The 21,151-nt window shown below is 41.7% G+C and overlaps 1 protein-coding gene across 1 annotated transcript in view; it reads right to left on the bottom strand.

Annotated features, from left to right (window-relative positions):
- The window catches only part of ALDH9A1 (aldehyde dehydrogenase 9 family member A1), a 34,990-nt gene extending 21,180 nt beyond the window's left edge, over positions 1-13,810 (bottom strand). Inside the window, exons 1-2 of the mRNA XM_054482089.2 lie at positions 13,546-13,810; positions 10,249-10,394 (exon numbers count right to left, since the gene is read on the bottom strand). Of these exons, the coding sequence (XP_054338064.1) occupies positions 10,249-10,394; positions 13,546-13,726 (327 nt within the window). The 5' untranslated portion in view covers positions 13,727-13,810. The remainder of the gene's footprint in view (positions 1-10,248; positions 10,395-13,545) is intronic.
- Positions 13,811-21,151: the final 7,341 nt, after the last annotated feature.

The raw sequence follows: 21,151 nt of genomic DNA, 5'->3' as shown, positions 1-21,151 counted from the left end.
TACATACATGTACATAAATATGTACGTTTGCTCATATATGGTAAGAGAAAACAGTTCTTAGGGAAATTATACAAAATATTCTAACATACAATTGCATTTAAGAGGTTGTAATATGCACCACTTTAAGTCACCCAAAGAATTGCAGTATATTCTCTTCTAATATTTTCTAATACTTAACATTCAATCAATACTATTTTCAAATACTGTTTCTAGTTCTGGGCTCCACAACTTACTAAGGATAAAGAAATTCAACAGATGGTCCAGGGATGAGCTTAAAGGTTTAGGAAATTAGACCTAAAAAAAAAAGCTAAGTAATGCCTTTCTTTGGTCTAAAGAAGATAAAAGAATTGAATATGTAAGTAGGCAGTTGCTATTATGGGTCCAATTTAAAATAAATAATAGGGTGAATATCAGAACATACATAAAAGATTAATCAAGCAACTGACAAGAAGGAACATTCTCTTTATAAAACTGATAAGCAGTAAGGCTGGCCAGAAGCAAAATGGAGTGCAACAGAAACTAAAGCATCTATCCACAGTACAAAGCTCAGAAAAGATGAAAGTAGGAATATGAAAACCAATATGAAATACAAGAAAGGACAGTTGGATAGTCAGATTTGGACATGCTGTATTTCCATAAAGGCCAGAGGTATAAAGTGCTTTGACTCATTCATTCTACATTCATTACTAGGGAAAAGAGTATCAGTCCTGTCTATCCCTTTAAGAGCTTACTTCTCAAAGGGCAAGTCAGCACATTTTAAATAAATATTGCAATTTTTGAATAGACATGTTCCTTCAGAAAGGATAATCTGTTCACATTCAAACCTGGTCTAAATTAAACTCTCTTTTAAACCAACAATTTACCTTCTCCCTTCCTGATTCTATACTCAACAAAACAACCTTTTGACAATTAACTTGTTTCCCAGTATGCTGACACTAGAAAGAGGGTACCCTAGGAGGACAACATACATCAATTCTTACACCAAGCACAAATTATTCCCCATTCTTAAGTTTGTTGAGTATAATTAACACGAAATAGTTTTCCAAAGGTATAATCAACCATAAGTAGCTTAAATTTTGTTTCTTGAATTCAAGAGGAAACTAGGCCCTAGAGAGGCTAGTGCATTAATTGGTTGAATAAAGTGATGAATCAGTACAGAACATTTTAAATACAGGGAAGATACATTATACTGGCAATAGTGAAACACAGTTCTGCTTACACTTTAGTGTAAGAGTGAACAAATAGGAAGTAATCTGTGATTCTATCGCTGCTAAGCCCTGGAACACTTACTAAGAGAATAGAAACTTTTACTCTGGAGATTTTTTTCTCTTTTAAAATAATGGATAGGCAAGTGGTTTTGGGGACTGTTTTGGGGTTTCAACTCTCAGAGAAAATTCAGTTTACTAGATGGCCTTGGGAAATTTTTTCTGTGTTATTCTATTATTCTCCATCCTTACAAAAAAAGTTATCTACTAAAGAGCATTAGGAGATCTTCTGATATAGTATGTAAGGATCATCAAAGCTGTCTCTGACAAAAATTTCTGCCTGCTACTATTGCAAGAACAACCATAAGATAAAATTGTTCACCATAACAACATACTGCTACACGTATTTCTTAGGAACCCTGTTCCTCCTCTATATCACCCTGCTTTACAATATGACTTGACCAAGTGTCCACTGGGATGAAAGATTAGAAGCCAAGGGTAGGTCCCTCACTTCTCCCTTTCACTTCGAACCCCTCAGTAGGCCTTAATGTCTAGCTTTGATGCCCAATAGACTAGCTCTTACACTTACTAGTTATATGATCTAAGACAAGCTATTTAACCTTTTTGAGCATTTTCTCATTTCTCAAATAGGTAAAATAGCTATATACATCTCAAGATGCTTTTGATAATATAATTATGTATAAAAATCACCTTGCCCAGAAGGAAAAAATGGAGGGAGAGAGGGATAAATTACAGTACAGCCCACTAAATGCTAAACAAGTAAGCACAAGAGGCAAGAAAAACAAAAGAATAGCACCAAACTCAGCGTCATGGCATTGTAAAAGCATGAGGTGTGAGAGTATACACATGGTAAAGGAGGAAGGACCAGTAGTGCAGGAGAGCTGGGTCTTACGGTGTGTGAAGAGAAAAGACGAGGCTGGAGAAACAGGGCCTGAGGGCCATGTTAAGGAGGGGGACCATGGCCAGTTTTACCCAGGGATGTACCATGATCAAATGTGCTTCTGTAGGAGGACCACTCTGGTGGCACTATACAAGACAAACCAACCTGGGCCAGGGCTGGAGGCAAGAAGATAACCTACATACACAATCTCTTCTTTATTTAGATAGTTTTGTCATCGTTTTAAGTAACATTCTCCCTCTCCTTTTAATCCAAATGATAGCTACTTCACAAGGGGTCTCCAACTGAAAAATGACTGGGTTTCACAGACAAGATCTGTACAATCTGGTAAAAGTACCAAAGGATTCAAAGTAAAAATGAGAAAATATGGAAAAAAAATGTTGATTTCCACTAGGAATCAATGAGCTTCCAGCCAAGATGGAGTAACAGGGACCAGATTCACTCTCCCACCTTAAACAACTAAAAACACCAGATAAAATACATGAACCATTTTCAGACATCAAACATTAGGCAACTCAAGGCAGTGGTCCCTGGAGGAGGGAACCAGTAAGGTGAGCCCTACAATTGCTGCAGCCTACTGCCTAGAGAAAGTTTTCAGGCCACAGAGCAGGGAGGAGGAAGTTAGGTGGCACCTGGCAGACACATGAGTTGAGAAGAGAGGTTGGGAATTTAGCGAACATTGAGTGGCTACAGTTCTTCAAGACTGAGTGTGGAAAGAGCTGCACAGACAGAGAACCCCAGAAATCTGCAGATTCCCCTTTGAGTACCAGTGTGAGAAAACTACCCAAGACTGGGAAAAGGACTACCCAAGAAGAAAAGGTTTAAAAAAAAAAAAAAAAAAGCCCCAGAATTTACACAGGGCCAGGTATAGTTCATGTTCCCACCAGCCATGGTGAGAAAACCTCATTAACACCCAGATCACAGGGTTAAGCAGTCAGAAGGGTATTGAATAACGGCAAAATTTGCTGATCTAAAAGCAAAACTTCCAAGGATCAAACTGATTCCAAGTAACTTCACTGTGCCCCAGAAAAAAGCTCAAGAATATTTTTTGAAGTACAAGACTATCCAGCACCCAGCAATATAATATGCACTAGTGATTCACTAGAGATCATATGTCTAGTGATCAAAAACTACCAGGCATGCAAAAAGAAGAAAACCACAACATTTAACCAGGAAGCGAAACTAACCAACAGAAACACATTCAGAAATAACACAACAGAACTAGTAGACAAGAACATTAAGTTACAATAGATATACTCCATATGTTCAAGAAGGCACAGAAAAACATAAGCATGTTAAGGAGAGCCATAGAACACATATATAAAAGACCCAAATTAATCTAGAGATGAAAATACACTGGATGAGATTAACAGCAGATAAAATACTATAGAAGACCAATGAACTTGAGTCGTAACAATAGAAATTACCTGAAAACAAAACACACACACGCAGGGGGTGGGAGGGAAGGCTCAGAAGGAGAAAAAAACCCATAAACACACCCAAAAACTGGAAAAGGAACTGAGCATCAGTGACGTGGGATAGCTTCAGGCAGCCCAATATATTTGTAATTGGAGGCCCTGAAGGAGAAGAGATGGAAGAGGGGGCAAAAAAAATCTAAAGAAATGATGGCCAAATTTTTCTTCCAAATGAAACAAATTTACAGATCCAAGAAGATCAATAAACCTCAGGGAAAATACATATGAAGAAAACTGCACCAAAAGACATCATAATCAAATTGCTTAAAACCAGTGATAAGGAGAAAAATCTTAAAACAGCCAGGGGTGGGGGGAGAGGGAGTACATTACATACAAAGATACAAAAATAAAAATGACAGTAAATTTCTCTTCTGAAATAATACAAATCAGAAGACAGTGGAGCAACATCTTTAAAGTACTGAAAGAAAAAACTATATACCTACAATTCATTCAAAAATTAATGCAAAAAAAAGACTTTTTTAGACATACAGAATCTGAAAGAGTACCAACAGACCTGCACTATAAGAAATGCTGGGCTGGCGGGGCGCAGTGGCTCACACCTGTAATCCCAGCACTTTGGGAAGCTGAGGTGGGCAGATCACTGGAGGTCAGCAGTTTGAGATCAGCCTGGCCAACATGGTAAAACCCCATCTCTACTAAAAATACAAAAATTAGCCAGGCATGGTGGCACTCATCTGTAATCCCAGCTACTCGGGAGGCTGAGGCAGGAGAATCACTTGAACCCAGGAGGCGGACGTTGCAGTGAGCTGAGATCATGCTACTGCACTCCAGCCTGGGCGACAGAGAAAGACTCCATCACAAAAAAAATAATAATAAATAAACAGAAACTAGTGCTAAGGTACTGCTATGGCTGCTGCATTTTGCTGTAATAAACCATCCTTCTCTGTGATCCAAAAAGCCTCATGTCTCTTGCCAGAATATATATATGTATATAATATACATATATTACACATAATTGTATAATTTACAAATATAATATAGATTATATGTATATTATATAGATAATTATATGTGTATAACATAGCTTATATGTGTATAATTATACGTACATGTATATTATATGTGTTTTATATGTATATGTATGTAATATATACACATATACACACACACTCTTGAAAATAGGGAAACTCTCAGACCCGTCACAGTTTCTGACTTAACACACTTATGACAAAAAGTCACCATAGACCTACCACTCAGCTATCCATGATTCTTATTTTGATGTATTTTCTTCTGAATTTTCTTTCTATAATGAACATCTGGTACTTCTGATCTTTAAGACTATAAAAAGTTTAACTATCAGAGTCCAGAATCAAGATGGCCGAACAGTAACAGCTCCGATCTGCATCTCCCAGCGTGATCAATGCAGAAGACGGGTGATTTCTGCATTTCCAACTGAGGTACCGGGTTCATCTCATTGGGACTGGTTCACTCGGGAAGCACAAGGGGTCAGGGAATTCCCTTTCCTAGCCAAGGGAAGCCGTGACAGAAGGTACCTGGAAAATCGGGACACTCCCACCCTAATACTACGCTTTTCCAACAGTCTTAGCAAACGGCACACCAGGAGATTACATCCCACGGCTGGCTCGGCGGGTCCCACACCCACGGAGCCTTGCTCACTGCTATCACAGCAGTCCAAGATGGAACTGCGAAGGTGGCAGCGAAGCTAGGGGAAGGGTGTCTGCCATTCCTGAGGCTTGACTAGGTAAACAAAGCAGCCAGGAAGCTCGAACTGGGTAGAGCCCACCACAGCTCAAGGAGGCCTGCCGGCCTTTGTAAACTGCACCTCCGGGGGCAGGGCATAGCTGAACAAAAGGCAGCAGAAACTTATGTAGACTTAAACGTCCCTGTCTGACAGCTTTGAAGAGAGTAGTGGTTCTCCCAGCATGGAGTTTGAGATCTGAGAATGGACAGACTGCCTCCTCAAGTGGGTCCCTGACCCCCAAGTAGCCTAACTGGGAGACACCTCCCAGTAGAGGCCGACTGACACCTCATACAGGCGGGTGCCCTTCTGGGACAAAGCTTCCAGAGGAAGGATCAGGCAGCAACATTTGCTGTTCTGCAATATTTGCTGTTCTGCAGCCTCCGCTGGTGATACCCAGGCAAACAGGGTCTGCAGCCTCCGCTGGTGATACCCAGGCAAACAGGGTCTCCAGCAAACTCCAACAGACCTGCAGCTGAGGGTCCTGACTACTGGAAAACTAACAAACAGAAAGGAATAGCATCATCAACAAAAAGGACATCCACACCAAAACCCCATATGTAGGTCACCATCATCAAAAACCAAAGGTAGATAAAACCACAAAGATGGGGAAAAACCAGAACAGAAAAGCTGAAAATTCTAAAAACCAGAGCGTCTCTTCTCCTCCAAAGGATCGCAGCTCCTCACCAGCAATGGAACAAAGCTGGACGGAGAATGACTTTGACAAGTGACAGAAGTAGGCTTCAGAAGATCGGTAATAACAAACTTCTCTGAGCTAAAGGATGATGTTTGAACCCATCGCAAAGAAGCTATAAACCTTGAATTCTACCAGAGGTACAAATATGAGCTGGTACTATTCCTTCTGAAACTATTCCAATCATCAGAAAAAGAGGGAATCCTCCCTAACTCATTTTATGAGGCCAGCATCATCCTGATACCAAAGCCTAGCAGAGACATAACAAAAAAAGAGAATTTTAGACCAATATCCCTGATGAACAACAATGCAAAAATCCTCAATAAAATACTGGCAAACCAAATCCGGTAGCACGTCAAAAAGCTTATCCACCATCATCGAGTTGGCTTCATCCCTGGGATGCAAGGCTGGTTCAACATACACAAATCAATAAACATAATCCACCATATAAACAGAACCAAAGACAAAAACCACGATTATCTCAACAGATGCAGAAAAGGCCTTTGACAAAATTCAACAGCCTTCATGCTAAAAACTCTCAATATACTAGGTATTGATGAGACGTATCTCAAAATAATAAGAGCTATTTATGACAAATCCACAGCCAATATCATACTGAATGGGCAAAAACTGGAAGCATTCCCTTTGAAAACTGGCACAAGACAGGGATGCCCTCTCTCACCACTCCTATTCAACATAGTGTTGGAAGTTCTGGCCAGGGCAATCAGGCAGGAGAAAGAAATAAAGGGTATTCAATTAGAAGAAAGTCAAATTGTCCCTGTTTGCAGATGACATGATTGTATATTTAGAAAACCCCATTGTCTCAGCCCAAAATCTCCTTAAGCTGATAAGCTACTTCAGCAAAGTCTCAGGATATAAAATCAATGTGCAAAAATCACCTATACATTCCTACACACCAATAACAGACAAACAGAGAGCCAAATCATGAGTGAACACCCATTTACAATTGCTTCAAAGAGAATAAAATACTTAGGAATCCAACTTACAAGGGATGTGAAGGACCTCTTCAAGGAGAACCACAAACCACTGCTCAATGAAATAAAAGAGGACACAAACAAACAGAAGAACATTCCATGCTCATGGGTAGGAAGAATCAATATAGCAAAAATGGCCATACTGCCCAAGGTAATTTATAGATTTAATGCCATCCCCATCAAGCTACCAATGACTTTCTTCACAGAATTAGAAAAAACTACTTTAAAGTTCATATGCAACCAAAAAAGAGTCTGCATTGCCAAGACAATCCTAAGCCAAAAGAACAAAGCTGGAGGCATCACGCTACCTGACTTAAAACTATACTACAAGGCTACAGTAACCAAAACAGCATGGTACTGCTACCAAAACAGAGATATAGAACAATGGAACAGAATGGAGCCCTCAGAAATAATACCATACATCTACAACCATCTGATCTTTGACAAACCTGACAAAAACAAGAAATGAGGAAAGGATTCCCTATTTAATAAATGGTGCTGGGAAAACTGGCTAGCCATAGGTAGAAAGCCAAAACTGGATCCCTTCCTTACACCTTATACAAAAATTAATTCAAGATGCATTAAGACTTAAATGTTAGACTTAAAACCATAAAAACCCTAGAAGAAAACCTAAGCAATACCATTCAGGACATAGGCATGGGCAAGGACTTCATGACTAAAACACCAAAAGCAATGGCAACAAAAGCCAAAATAGACAAATGGGATCTAATTAAACTAAAGAGTTTCTGCACAGCAAAAGAAACTACCATCAGAGTGAACAGGCAACCTACAGAATGGGAGAAAATTTCTGTAATCTACCCATCTGACAAAGGGCTAATATCCAGAATCTACAATGAACTTAAACAAATTTACAAGAAAACATCAAACAACCCCATCAACAAGTGGGCAAAGGATATGAACAGACACTTCTCAAAAGAACACATGTATGCAGCCAAAAGACACATGAAAAAATGCTCATCATCACTGGCTATCAGAGAAATGCAAATCAAAACCATAATGAGATACCATCTCACACCAGTTAGAATGGCTATCATTAAAGTCAGGAAACAACAGGTGCTGGAGAGGATGTGGAGAAATAGGAACACTTTTACACTGTTGGTGGGAGTGTAAACTAGTTCAACCATTGTGAAAGATAGTGTGGCGATTCCTCAGATATCTAGAACTAGAAATACCATTTGACCCAGTGATCCCATTACTGGGTATACACCCAAAGGATTATAAATCATGCTACTATAAACACACATGCACACATATGTTTATTGCAGCACTATTCACAATAGCAAAGACTTGGAACCAACCCAAATGCCCATCAATGATAGACTGGATTAAGAAAATGTAGCACATATACACCATGGAATACTATGCATCCATAAAAAAGGATGAGTTCATGTCCTTTGTAGGGACATGGATGAAGCTGGAAACCATCATTCTGAACAAACTATCACAAGGACAGAAAACCAAACACTGCATGTTCTCACTCATAGGTGGGAGCCGAACAGCGAGAACACTTGGACACAGGGTGGGGAGCATCACACACCGGGGCCTGTTGTGGGGTGGGGGAAGAGGGGAGAAAAAGCACTGGGAGAAATACGTAATGTAAATGATGAGTTGATGGGTGCAGCAACCCAACAGGGCACATGTATACATATGTAACAAACCTGCACATTGTGCACATGTACCCTAGAACTTAAAGTATAATTAAAAAAAAAAAGACATATGCACACGTATGTTTATTGCAGCACTATTCACAATAGCAAAGACTTGGAACCAACCCAAATGCCCATCAATGATAGACTGGATTAAGAAAATGTGGCACATATACACCATGGAACACTATGCAGCCATAAAAAATGATGAGTTCATGTCCTTTGCAGGGACATGGATGAAGCTGGAAACCATCATTCTGAGCAAACTATCACAAGGACAGAAAACCAAACACTGCATGTTCTCATTCATAGGTGGGAATTAAACAATGAGATCACTTGGACACAGGGTGGGGAACATCACACACTGGGGCGGTAGGGGGTGGGGGGCTGGGGGAGGGATAGCATTAGGAGAAATACCTAATGTAAATGATGAGTTGATGGGTGCAGCAAACCAACATGGCACCTGTATACCTATGTATCAAACCTGCATGTTGTGTACATGTACCCTAGAACTTAAAGTATTAAAAAAAAAAAAAAAAAAAAAAAAGAGGCAGGATTATCACTTGTTCCTTGCAGCTCTGGACTCCCAGGAAGAGGCAGCCTGGTCAGATTCTGGGAGACAAAAGAAACCTTTGTTTCCGTCGAGTTTCAAATAGAGGACCTTCCATGTGTTAGGCCAGCGTGGTAACTACTACACCACAGAAACCCTTTGCATTGCAGGCTTTTTATGTTTTGCGATGAGCATTAAATACTTGTTTTTAAAATTTTTTTTTAGTTGACAAATAAAAATTGTATGTATTTATGATGTAAAAAAAAAAGTTTAACTCTCATTTTTAAAGAGAACATCTACAAATCTAAGAAATCTTCCCAATTAAAGTAACAATACTTAAAACCCTATCTGAAAACAAATCTGAAAAAGAAAGGTAGACTTGAGAATCATCAAAATAAAGAACAAAAAGGAAACAAGTAAACAACATGGTTTAAAAAGAAAGGAAGGCTGGGCACGGTGGCTCACACCTGTAATCCCAGCACTTTGTAAGGCTGACATGGGTGGATCACTTGAGGTCAGGAGTTCAAGACCAGCCTGGCCAACATGGTGAAATCCATCTCTACAAAAAATACAAAAATTAGCCAGGCATGGTGGCATGCACCTGCAGTCCCAGCTACTTGGGAAGCTGAGGCAGAATTGCTTGAGCCCGGGAGGCAAAGGTTGCAGTGAGCTGAGATCACTCCACTGCACTCCAGCCTGGGCAACAGAGCAAGACTCCTTCTCAAAAAATAAAAATAAATAATAAAAAAGAAAAGGAAGATGAGCTATAAAGAGTGCATTATAATTCAAAACAAAGCTTTACAAACATGAAAACCTGCCAAAGGAGATGTCCAAGAGCCAAGATCCAGATGCGAAGTACTGAATAAAAACTTGTTTTCTATACTAAGGTGAGCATGTGGAAATGTTTTTCCATTTTATAAAAACGTTATGGCCTAATGTTGCATCAAAGTCGAACTGCAAACATCACAAAGAACCCTCAGAGCAATGTCTGAGTTTTCTGGAAGGGAATAAATTGGAACATACCCTTATTATCCTGGCAGCCTCCAAAAGGATTCGGCAACGCTCCATGCCAGATTTTTGACTCCATATTTTAAAAGCAGCCTTTGCATTTTGAACAGCCAAATTTACTTCCTTTTCTCCTGAACATGTGAAAGTAGCTATCACTCGGCCTATAAAGAGAGGAAACATCAGTTTTAACTCAAATTGTTGCCACATATTTAAATAAAATATTATCTATCAATATTCTCTTAGTAGTATTCCTGTCTTTTTTTTTTTTTTTTTTGAGATGGAGTCTTGCTCTGTCACCCAGGCTGGAGTGCAGTGGCGCGATCTCGGCTCACTGCAACCACCGCCTCCTGAGTTCAAGTGATTCCCCTGCCTCAGCCTCCTGAGTAGCTGGGACTACCAGTGCACGCCACTACGCCCAGCTAATTTTTTGTATTTTTTAGTAGAGACCGGGTTTCACCATGTTGACCAGGATGGTCTCGATCTCCTGACCTCGTGATCTGCCCGCCTTGGCCTCCCGAAGTGCCGGAATTACAGGCGTGAGCTACCGTAACTTCTTGTTTTTAAGTATGGTTTGATTTAGTGACCACCTCTATACTAGCAGGTTTTTTTGGTTTTTTTTTTGTTTTGTTTTTTAAGACAGAGTCTCCCTCTTGTTGCCCAGGCTGGAGTGCAATGGCACGATCTTGGCTCACTGCAACTTTCGCCTCCCGGGTTCCAGCAATTCTCCTGCCTCAGCCTCTTGAGTAACTGGGATTACAGGCGCCTGCCACCACACACAGCTAATTTTTGTATTTTTAGTAGAGACAGGGTTTCATCATGTTGGCCAGGCTGGTCTTGCACTCCTGACCTCAAGTATTTCACCCACCTCTGCCTCCCAAAGTGCTAGGATTACAGGCATGAGCCCCCGCACCCGGCCTAGCAGTTCTTAACTATATTTTGCGGTCATTGACACCTTTTAGGAGTCTGATAAAAGTTGCAGACCACTCTCCAGAAAAATGTACTTAAACATATAACAGAATTACAGGAATGTCATGTCCCCTGCCCTAAACTCATCATGGATTTAGGGTTAAGAACCCCTGCCCTCTACTATTTTACAGTTGAGTTGACTAACATTAACTTCCGATTAAGTTTTGCAACACTCTTAAACATTATCTCAGAATCTCAGGGGTCTTGTAAAATGAAAGTCAAAAGTAATCAGTCTACTGGGTTATAAACTCTGACTGTAAATCCCTTGTCTATATTCTATGTAGGTTATATCATACTACTTGATACTTGATAAATATAGTTAATAAGCAGTAATATCAGGATAAGGCATCCCTAAAAAACATTTTTTTCCTCAGAAAATCCAAGATTTCCTTTTCTTATTCCACCTTTATTCCCTCTCCCTATTCTGGTGCAAATTATGAAACAATCCGTTTTTCCAGGCCCGTATCCCAAGGACTGTACTGCCTCTACCAACAAGAATTCTTTAAGTTTGCCAACTCAGCAAATCCTCTTCACAAGAACTCCTGGGACTCTTTCCAGGGAGATTTCACAAATCTGCAATTTCTGTTACAAACTTGAATAGCCAGCTGGTAAATGTGGTGGCTGGGGATCACACACACCGTAGGCAATTAAAACAAAGAGCAATTTTTCTTTCTTTTGTATCAGGATTAGGTCAGGCGTAGAGAAGCTGTTTCCTCCTATATAAAGAAGAGATGTGGGAGTGGGGAGGGATAGCTTTAGGAGATATACCTAATGCTAAATGACGAGTTAATGGGTGCAGCACACCAGCATGGCACATGTATATATATGTAACTAACCTGCACATTGTGCACGTGTACCCTAAAACTTAAAGTATAATAATAATACAATAAAATAAAAGAAGAGATGTGATAATGCCTTCTGGTTCTGCCAAGTCACTGCTCTGCGGTTTAGTGTGGATGGTCAAATACTAAATTCTCCAGTCCCCTGTAAATCAGTTTTATTGTTCTGGCTGCATTTTACACAAAATATTTACATTTTTCTCCCCACATTTATTCCATAAAACCCAGCAAAATAAACACAACACAAAACCAAAACAAAAAGCTTCTTCTTCCTTATCTCTGTGACCTTCAGAGTTCCCAGAGTAAATCCAGTGCCTAGCACAGTGCTTAGCACACATTAAGCACTGGATTAAAAAGTTTTATTTCAGCAAGATGAATAAATTGTGGAGAGCTCAGGTAGACCATGGTGACTATGGTTACCAATACTGCATCATATACTTGAAATTTGCTAAAAGAATAGATCTTAAATATTTCACTATCCAAAAAAAGCCATTAACTATGTAGAAGCAATGGATAATTAGATTGACCGTGGTAATCATTTTGCAAGGTATACATACATTACAACACGTTTTACACCTTAAGTATATACAATTTTTATTTGTTAATTATACTTCAATAAAGCTGGGGAAGAAAGTACTGAATAAAGGTGGGGTTTTTTCCTTTCCCAATTCTGATTAGTGTGCAGAAATATTTTAATATTAGAATGTGGAGACAAAGTCCTCATTCGTAGTCATTAGAAACTATCTGTGAGCGCTCATTCATTCCCAGCACAAATGATTATCTTCCCCACAACCCCGCCCCGTTCTTTTAGAATTCCTCTCCTATGCACACATTTGAAGACAATAATACATCAGTCCTAACTTTAAAAGGGGGAACAGCTGGCTGGGCGCGGTGGCTCACGGCTGTAATCCCAGCACTTTGGGAGGCTGAGGCGGGAGGATCACCTAAGCTCAGGAGTTCGAGACCAGCCTGAGTAACATGCTGAAACCCCGTCTCTACTAAAAATACAAAAATTAGCCGGACGTGGTGGTGGGAGCCTGTAATCCCAGCTACTAGGGAGGCTGAGGCCGGAGAAGCACTTGAGCCCGTAAGGTCGAGGACGCAGTGAGCTCTGAGATCGTGCCCCTGCACTCCAGCCTGGGCGACAGAGTGAGACCCTGTCTCAAAACAAACAAAAAACAACAACAACAACAAACAAACAAAAACAAAACAAAAAAGCAAGTTAACAGAGGCACGACTTCCCCCACTAGGACTTTGCGAACTCTGTTCTGGCCTCACGATCCTACCACGCAACTCATCAGCTTTTCTTTACCTCCCTTCCCATCCCTGCCCAGAGGCACTCGCGTTGCCCCAGAATCGCTAGCTTCCTACACACACAACCTTAGACCCTCCACTGTCACTGTCTGTGCTCAAGTCAACCCTGCAGAACACAGGAAACACGGGCTGGCCGGGAAATCCGCGCACCCGGCCCCAGGGCGCCCCAGCCTCCCCGGCTCGGTGCAGTTACCGGTTGCTGGCTCGAAAGCTTTCTCGGTGCCGGAGGCGTCCGCCGGCTCCACGCGGGCCCCGCCGCGGTAATTGAGCGGCTGCGACACGACGAAGGTGCCAGTGCTCATGGCGGCGACAGAAGAGGGCCGAAGACTGCGAAGAAGCGGGGAGAGCGCGGCCAGGCCTGCTCGGAGAAACATGAGCGGCGGACGCGGCTCAGCGGCAGAGGCTGATGGGCCGCGGGCGGGGCGGGGCGGGGCCGGGCCGGGCCGCGGGAGGGGCGGGGCCGCGGGAGGGGCGGGGCCGCGGGAGGGGCGGGGCCGCGGAAATCGGTTCTAGGAGATTTTAGGGGCAGTCACTCGATTCCTCCGCGGTCCAGGTCAGGCCCTCCCCTCGCCAGGAGGGTGGAGCAAGACACCAGATTCTCGCCACCACCCCGCCCTACCCCACACAGTCTCCAGGCGGGAAGAGGACTTCCTTCTTTGTGATCAATATTTGCGTAGCACTTTGCAAGCGTTTTCGGGTTCATCATTGCATGTAAGCATCCTAGGATCCCATTCTTAATCCTATCGCCTGACGAAGGCAGAGGATTGGAGGCCAAGAGTTTTTGGTGGTTACTTCACTGCTAAACCACCGTTTCTGTAACTGTATAATGCTTTTTAAAGGGTTACAGTAAAAAGCGAGGGGACTGTGAACGGGATAGATGATATTGTGATCTGAAACTGCTTTTTAAATTCTTAAAGAGAGACTGGGCGCTGTGGCTCTCACCAAGGCTGGAGGATCGCTTGAGCCCAGGAGTTTGAGGGCAACATAGAGAGATCCCGTGTCTACAAAAATAAAAATAAAAATAAAGATTGGGCTGGGCGCGGTGGCTCACGCCTGTAATCCCAGCACTTTGGGAGGCCAAGGCGGGCAGATCACCTGAGGTCAGGAGTTCAAGACCAGCCTGGCCAACATGGTAAAACCCCGTCTCTACTAAAAATACAAAAATTAGCTGGGTGTGGTGGCGGGCACCTGTAATCCCAGCTACTTGGGAGGCTAAGGTGGGAAAATCGCTTGAACCCGGGAGACGGGTTGCAGTGAGCCGAGACTATGCCATTGCACTCCAGTCTGGGTGACAAGAGTGAAACTCAAAAAAAAAAAAAAAATTATCCAGGTGTGGTGGCACACGCCTGTGGTCCCAGGTACTTGGGAGGCTAAGGTGGGAGGATCCCCTGAGCCCCAGGGGTCCAAGCTGCAGTGAGCTATAATCGTGCCACTGCACTCAGGCCTGGGCAACAGAGCAAGACCCTGTCTCAAAATAAATAAATTAATGACAAATATTGATAGAAACAGAAGCCTAACATACAGAATACGAAGAGCAAAGACCACACTCACATATTATTTTATTATTGTCCATTGAAAACAGAACTGAAACATATCAGGAGTTGGTGACGAGCAGCACTATAGATTTCCAAGATCACTGAATGGTCATTTAGGTACAGAAACTATATGTCTCAAATTTTATGGGACAATTTCTATTTGAAAGATTCTGTCTCCAACCAATGCATTTTGACTTGTCACATCATAATTCCTGATGTTTGTTTTGGAAATGTGGTTGTGATGTCTATTGAATTAATTCATAGATGATAAGACTAACAAACCTCTGGCCAGGCACAGGACTCACACCTGTAATCTCAACACTTTGGGAGACCGTGGCAGGAGGATCGCTTGAGGCCAGAAGTTCAAGACCAGCCTGGGCAACATAGTGAGACCCTGTCTCTACAAAATATTTTTAAAATTAGCCGAGCATGGTGGCACAAGCATGTAGTCCTGACTACTCGAGAGACTGAGGTGGAGGATTGCTTGAGGCCAGGAGTTCAAGACTGGAGTGAGCTATCATGGCACCACTGCTCCAGCCTGGGCAACAGAGTAAGACCCTTCCCCAAAGAAAACAGATCTCCTCCAAAATATCTAGCTGTTAAATATCTAGCTGTTCCTCTTACCTATCTGTGCTTTTATTATTAAATTATTATTTTTAACTTTTAGATTCAGGGGTACATGTAAAGATTTGTTACATAGGTAAACTTGTGTCATGGGGGTTTGTTGTATAGATTATTTCATTACCCAGGTATTAAGCCTAGTACCCATTAGTTATTTTTGCTGATCCTCTCCCTCCTTCCACCCTTATTATTAGATTATTAATGTATTATTTTTCATTAGCAAAATCCAACATGTAGAAGGAGCTTTATAGGTTACAGAGCCCTTTCACATTTAATTTCTCACATGATGCTCATAATAACCCTACAGAAGAAAAGGAAGCTAACACAGATTGAGCTAGGAGGTAGTATGTGGCACTTTGTCAAATATCTCAGTGACAATCATGCAAGATAGGCTTTATCATCCCCATTGTACAGATGAGGAAACTAATAGAAAGGTCGTAAAGCTTCCCTATAGAGGAGCTAAGGCTGGAGTCCAGCTCTGTGCAAGTCCAAAGTAAATTTCTTCTTACTACACCAGGTCGAGATGTTGACCCCATTGAAGGTTGCTATCAAAATTCACTCTTATGTTGGTGGATACTTATCAGAAACCCAGAAATCTGGTTCTAGGGAGATTTAAAGGACATGTAAACTTCTTAGGATGTTTGTCAGCACTACCCAGTAGGCAGCCCAGAAGCCACAGAGGATGCTGGCCAGTTTACAAGTTCAGGGTGAAATTCAAAGGGACAAAGATGCCACAAGGAGCAGAAGGAATGCCAAAAGAGAAACACCTCTTAGATGGGTGTGTGCTGGAGGGCAGATTTGGGGATAAAAAGAGATAGAAAAGGAGTGGAATCATTGCTAAAGGGGTAGAAGATCCAAGGAGAAACTGCCTGCCTCACAACTTGCTTAAAGCCAAACTTGGGTGCCACTAAAGCCCCCTCCTTTTCCACATTTCCTTCCCCAGACAACCAGAGGAGGAAAAGAAAAGCAACTGGATCCCCTTCCGCCATCTCCAGGTCTCCTAAAGGAAGAAGTCCTTGGGAACCCATACTGTGTGATCCACGGTCCTTCACTGGCCTCTCCCTCAGGTCATCCAGTTGTCAATTTGTTGCTTTGGCTTAGTTTCACCATTAGCAGTACTCTTCTTGGACTGCTAATGCCGGATGTAAAAGCAAATGCCGGATGCGGTGGCTCACACCTGTAATCCCAGCACTTTGGGAGGCGGAGGCGGGTGGATTGCCTGAGCTCAGGAGTTCCAGACCAGCCTGGGAAACATGGTGAGACCCCCGTCTCTACTAAAAATACAAAAAAAAAAAAAAAAAAAAAAAGCCAAGTGTGCAAGTGTGGTGGCGCACACCTCTAGTCCCAGCTGCTGGGGGGCTGAAGCGCGAGGATTTCTTGAACCCGGAGGCAGAGGCTGCAGTGAGCCAAGATTGCAACATTGCACTCCAGCCTGGGCGACAGAGCAAGACTCTGTCTCCAAAAAAAAAAAAAAAGAAAGAAAGAAAAGAAAGAAAAGATCTTTAGGGAGTACCAGCTCTTAGTCTGTCCTCTAGAACTATTAATACATCAAACACATACACACCACATTTATTTTTATTTCCTGAACAATAGTATGTTTACTACTCTTATAACTCCTTCAGTGGGGAGCCAGAAAACCATCCACACAAAAAGAAAGGAAAAAATTACTCAGAATCCTGTTCCTGCCCATTTTAACAGGGCCTTTCACTTAACAATAATTTACAGATTGAATTTTATTTTAAGCCTGAGTGTCCTCACATTCTTCATATACAGAATGTAATTTTCTCACTGAAGACCTAACAGGTTTCCTAATCTAGGCAGCCTGACACTAGGATTAGGTCCTTAATGAATATTTGTTGAATGAACACATCAGTCAGATGTTACAAACCAGGACTTTGAAATCACTGCGCTGATGAGGATGTCCCCTTATGCTACTTAGGCATCTCTGCTTGGATAATCTATAGTCTTTTTCATTTTTAACAGATTTTTAGGCTATAATACTCATATTTTCAAAAATAGGTTTAATTTGTAAACCTGAGGTAATATGAAACAGAGTATGTGAAAGTGGTCTAAAAATTAGACAGCACTATGCAATTGCTATTATAATAACAATGTTCATAGTTTGCAGTGCCTTCGTGTTTTTCTCAAATGAAATTCAGGGTCATTGACTTTGGAATTCGTTCTTGGAGTTGATAATCAGCTAGAGGCTAAAGGCTACTGACCTTACAGAAAAATTTAGAATCTGTCTGTTATCTAAGACAGTAGCATTATATAGAAATTATTCCAACTCTTCCAAATGTATAAGATATAAAAATGAGAGATTCAGATGGTTTTTTTTAAAAAAGGATATGATTTTTGTTTTCTGGGAAAGGATCTCACTCTGTCTTCCAGGCTGGAGTGCAGTGGTGTGATCACTGCTCACTGCAGCCTCAAGCTCCTGGGATCAATCAATCCTACTGCTTCAGCCTCCTGAGTACCTGGGAAGACAGTTATGTACCAGGATGCCTAATTTTTCTTATTTTTTTATTTATTTATTTTTTTTTTAGAGACAGGGTCTCACCATCTTGCCCAGGTTGGTTTCGAACTTCTGAGCTTAAGCAATCCTCCTGCTTCAGCCTCCCAAAGTGTTGAGATTACAGGTGTGAGTTATCACCTGTATATACTGATATGTATATCAGTGGTTGTGTCAGTGTTTTTTCTGGGCACACACCTGTAGTCCCAGCTACTCAGGAGGCTGAGGTGAGAGGATCTGAGGGAGAAGGATCGCTTGAGCCTAGGAATTTGAGACCAGCCTGGGCAACACAATGAGACCCCAGTTCTAAAAAAAACCCAAAACTTTAAAAACTCAAACAAAGAGGCCAGGTGCAGTGGCTTATACCTGTAATCCCAGCACTTTGGGAGGCCAAGGCGGGAGGATCACTTGAGGCCAGGAGTTCGAAACCAGCCTGGCAAAATAACAAAACCCTGTCTCTACATAAAGTAAACAATAAAAAATTACCCAGGTGTGGTGGTGCATAACTGTGGTCCCAGCTACTCAGGAGGCTGAGGTGGAAGGATGGTTTGAGCCTGGGAGGTCGAGGCTGCAGTGAGTCATGATCACACCACTGTACTCCAGCTTGGATGACAGAGCAAGACACTGGCTCAAAAACAAACAAACAAAAAACCAAGCCATTCTAGCATACCATTTAAGTTAAAGGCATTTGAAAAATAGCAGGGATGCTGAGGTGAGAGTATCACTTGAGCTCAGGAGGTTGAGGCTACAGTGAGCCATGATCGTGCCACTGCACTCCAGCCTGAGCAATAGAGTGAGACCCTGACTCAAAAAAAAAAAAAAAAAAAGAAAAAGAAAAAAAGAAAAACAGCAGGTGCAAAAAGATCACTCTAACCTTTGTGCTGTTTCTTCTTCTTTTTTTTTTTTTTCTTTTTTGAGACAGGGTCTTACTCTTTTGCCCAGGCTGGAGTGCAGTGGCACTATCATAGCTCACTGCAGCCTCAACCTTCTGGACTCAAGCGATCCTCCCACCTCAGCCTCCCAAGTAGCTGGGACTACAGGCATGTGCCATCACACCCAGCTAATTTTTGTATTTTTTGTAGAGACAGGATCTTGCCATGTTGCCTAGGCTGGTCTTGAACACCTGGGCTCAAGTCATCTGCCCACATTGGCCTCCCAAAGTGCTGGGATTACAGGCATGAGCCACTGTGCCCGGCCTTGTGCTGTTCCTTTAAAGCAAAAGATGAAATTCCCATGTGAAAGAAGCAACATCCTTATCTTTAAGGACAAGAAATCAAGACCAAGAGAATTCTGTACAGACCTTGTTAAAATAACTCTTACCTTTTAAGTCCTTCCACATAATTTAGTTGCTTCATCATAACTTACCACTCTTTGTCCAATTCAGTATATAAGGAACTGACTCAAACTGCTTCTTTTCTTGTGTGCTACCTAAAACCTGCATTAAATATATTTGTGCCAGGCGCGGTGGCTCATGCCTGTAATCCCAGAACTTTGGGAGGCCCAGGCGGGTGGATCACCTGAGGTCAGGAGTTCAAGACCAGCCTGGTCAACATGGTGAAATCCCGTCTCTACTAAAAATACAAAAATTAGCCAGGTGTGGTGGTATGCGCCTTTAATTGCCGCTACTTGGGAGGCTGAGGCAGGAGAATCGCTTGAACCCAGGAGGCAGAGGTTGCAGTGAGCTGAGATCGAGCCACTGCACTCCAGCCTGGGTGACAGAGTAAGACTCTGTACCAAAAAAAAGAAAAAAGAAAAGAAAAGAAACAGCACACACACACACAAAAAATTCGGATGCTTTCTCCTGTTAATCTGTTTTATGTCATTTTAATTCTCCAGCCCAATCAGGAGTCTAAGAGAACAGAGGTGGAGTTTTGCCGCCCCTACAAGCTGAATTTGCCCATATGGTTTATTTTCTTAGGACAGAATCCTAGAAGTGGAATTGCTAGGTCTAAAGATATAATTGTTTTTAAACTTTTTGATACCAATTTGCAAGTAGCCTTAAAAAAAAAAATAGGCCAGGTGCGGTGGCTCATGCCTGTAATCCCAGCACACTGGGAAGCCGAAGCGGGTGGATCACCTGAGGTTGGGAGTTGGAGACAAGCCTGGCCAATATGGTAAAACCCCGTCTCTACTAAAAATACAATAAATTAGCCAAGCATGGTGGTGGGTGCCTGTAATCCCAGCTACTTGGGAGGCTGAGGCAGGAGAATCGCTTGAACCCGGGAGGTGGAGTTTGCAGTGAGCTGAAGTTGCGCCACTGCACTCCAGCCCGGGCACGATAGAGTGAGAGACTCTATCTCTAGAAAAAAAAAAAAAAAAAATAGTCTTGTCCAACAGAGCAGGCAGACTTTTTTTGGCTAGAGGTCTTGAGGTATAGTTTACAATTAATAAAATGCACTCATATTAAGGGGACAGTACAACAAATTTTGACAAAGGTATGTAATTACTTCATTCATGATATGCAGGGAGTTTTTTTATTATATGACTGTAAATATTAATCACCATTAAGCCAAGTAGTCTATTTTAATTATATTTTCTTTTTTGCACAATTTTTTATGTTTCCAGTTCACAATTGCTTCTAATTTTCTTATGAATACTTGACTAAGTCCTTCCACACCCTCTGACAGCTCGGTAAAACAAAGTCAATATATAATTTCTATATGGTCAAACCTATGAGATAATTTATGTGGCTTTTTGTTTTGTTTTCCTTGGAGATACCTGTACTCAAGTTTTCCAACCTGGTCATCTACTCTGGATTGCTTGTTCTCTCTACCTGCTCCCCCACTCTTGCCCTGGGACTTGTCTTTGCTGTCATCCTAAGCATTCCCTTTGCCTCTGCCCTGCCAATATCCTCTGTTTCCATGTCTTCCTCTTTCTTGGTATACTCCCTTATTTTAACAGAGACGTCTTCTAGTAGTAGCTTCCTGAGAAAGGGCACAAGGAAGGTAAATCATTTGAGACTGCCCAGATGAAAAATATTCATTCTCTCACATATGATTGATGATCTAGGTGTGCATAGATAAGTATAGTATTCAAGTTGAAAACAACATTCTTTTAGAATTTTGAATGTAATATTCCATTATCTTCTAGTTTATAATTGCTATTGAGAAATCTAATTTGTAGGCAGTTTT

The sequence above is a fragment of the Pongo pygmaeus genome, chromosome 1 (assembly GCF_028885625.2).
Source record: "Pongo pygmaeus isolate AG05252 chromosome 1, NHGRI_mPonPyg2-v2.0_pri, whole genome shotgun sequence".
NCBI lineage: Eukaryota > Metazoa > Chordata > Mammalia > Primates > Hominidae > Pongo > Pongo pygmaeus.
This window is presented reverse-complemented; position numbering and strand designations above follow the sequence as displayed.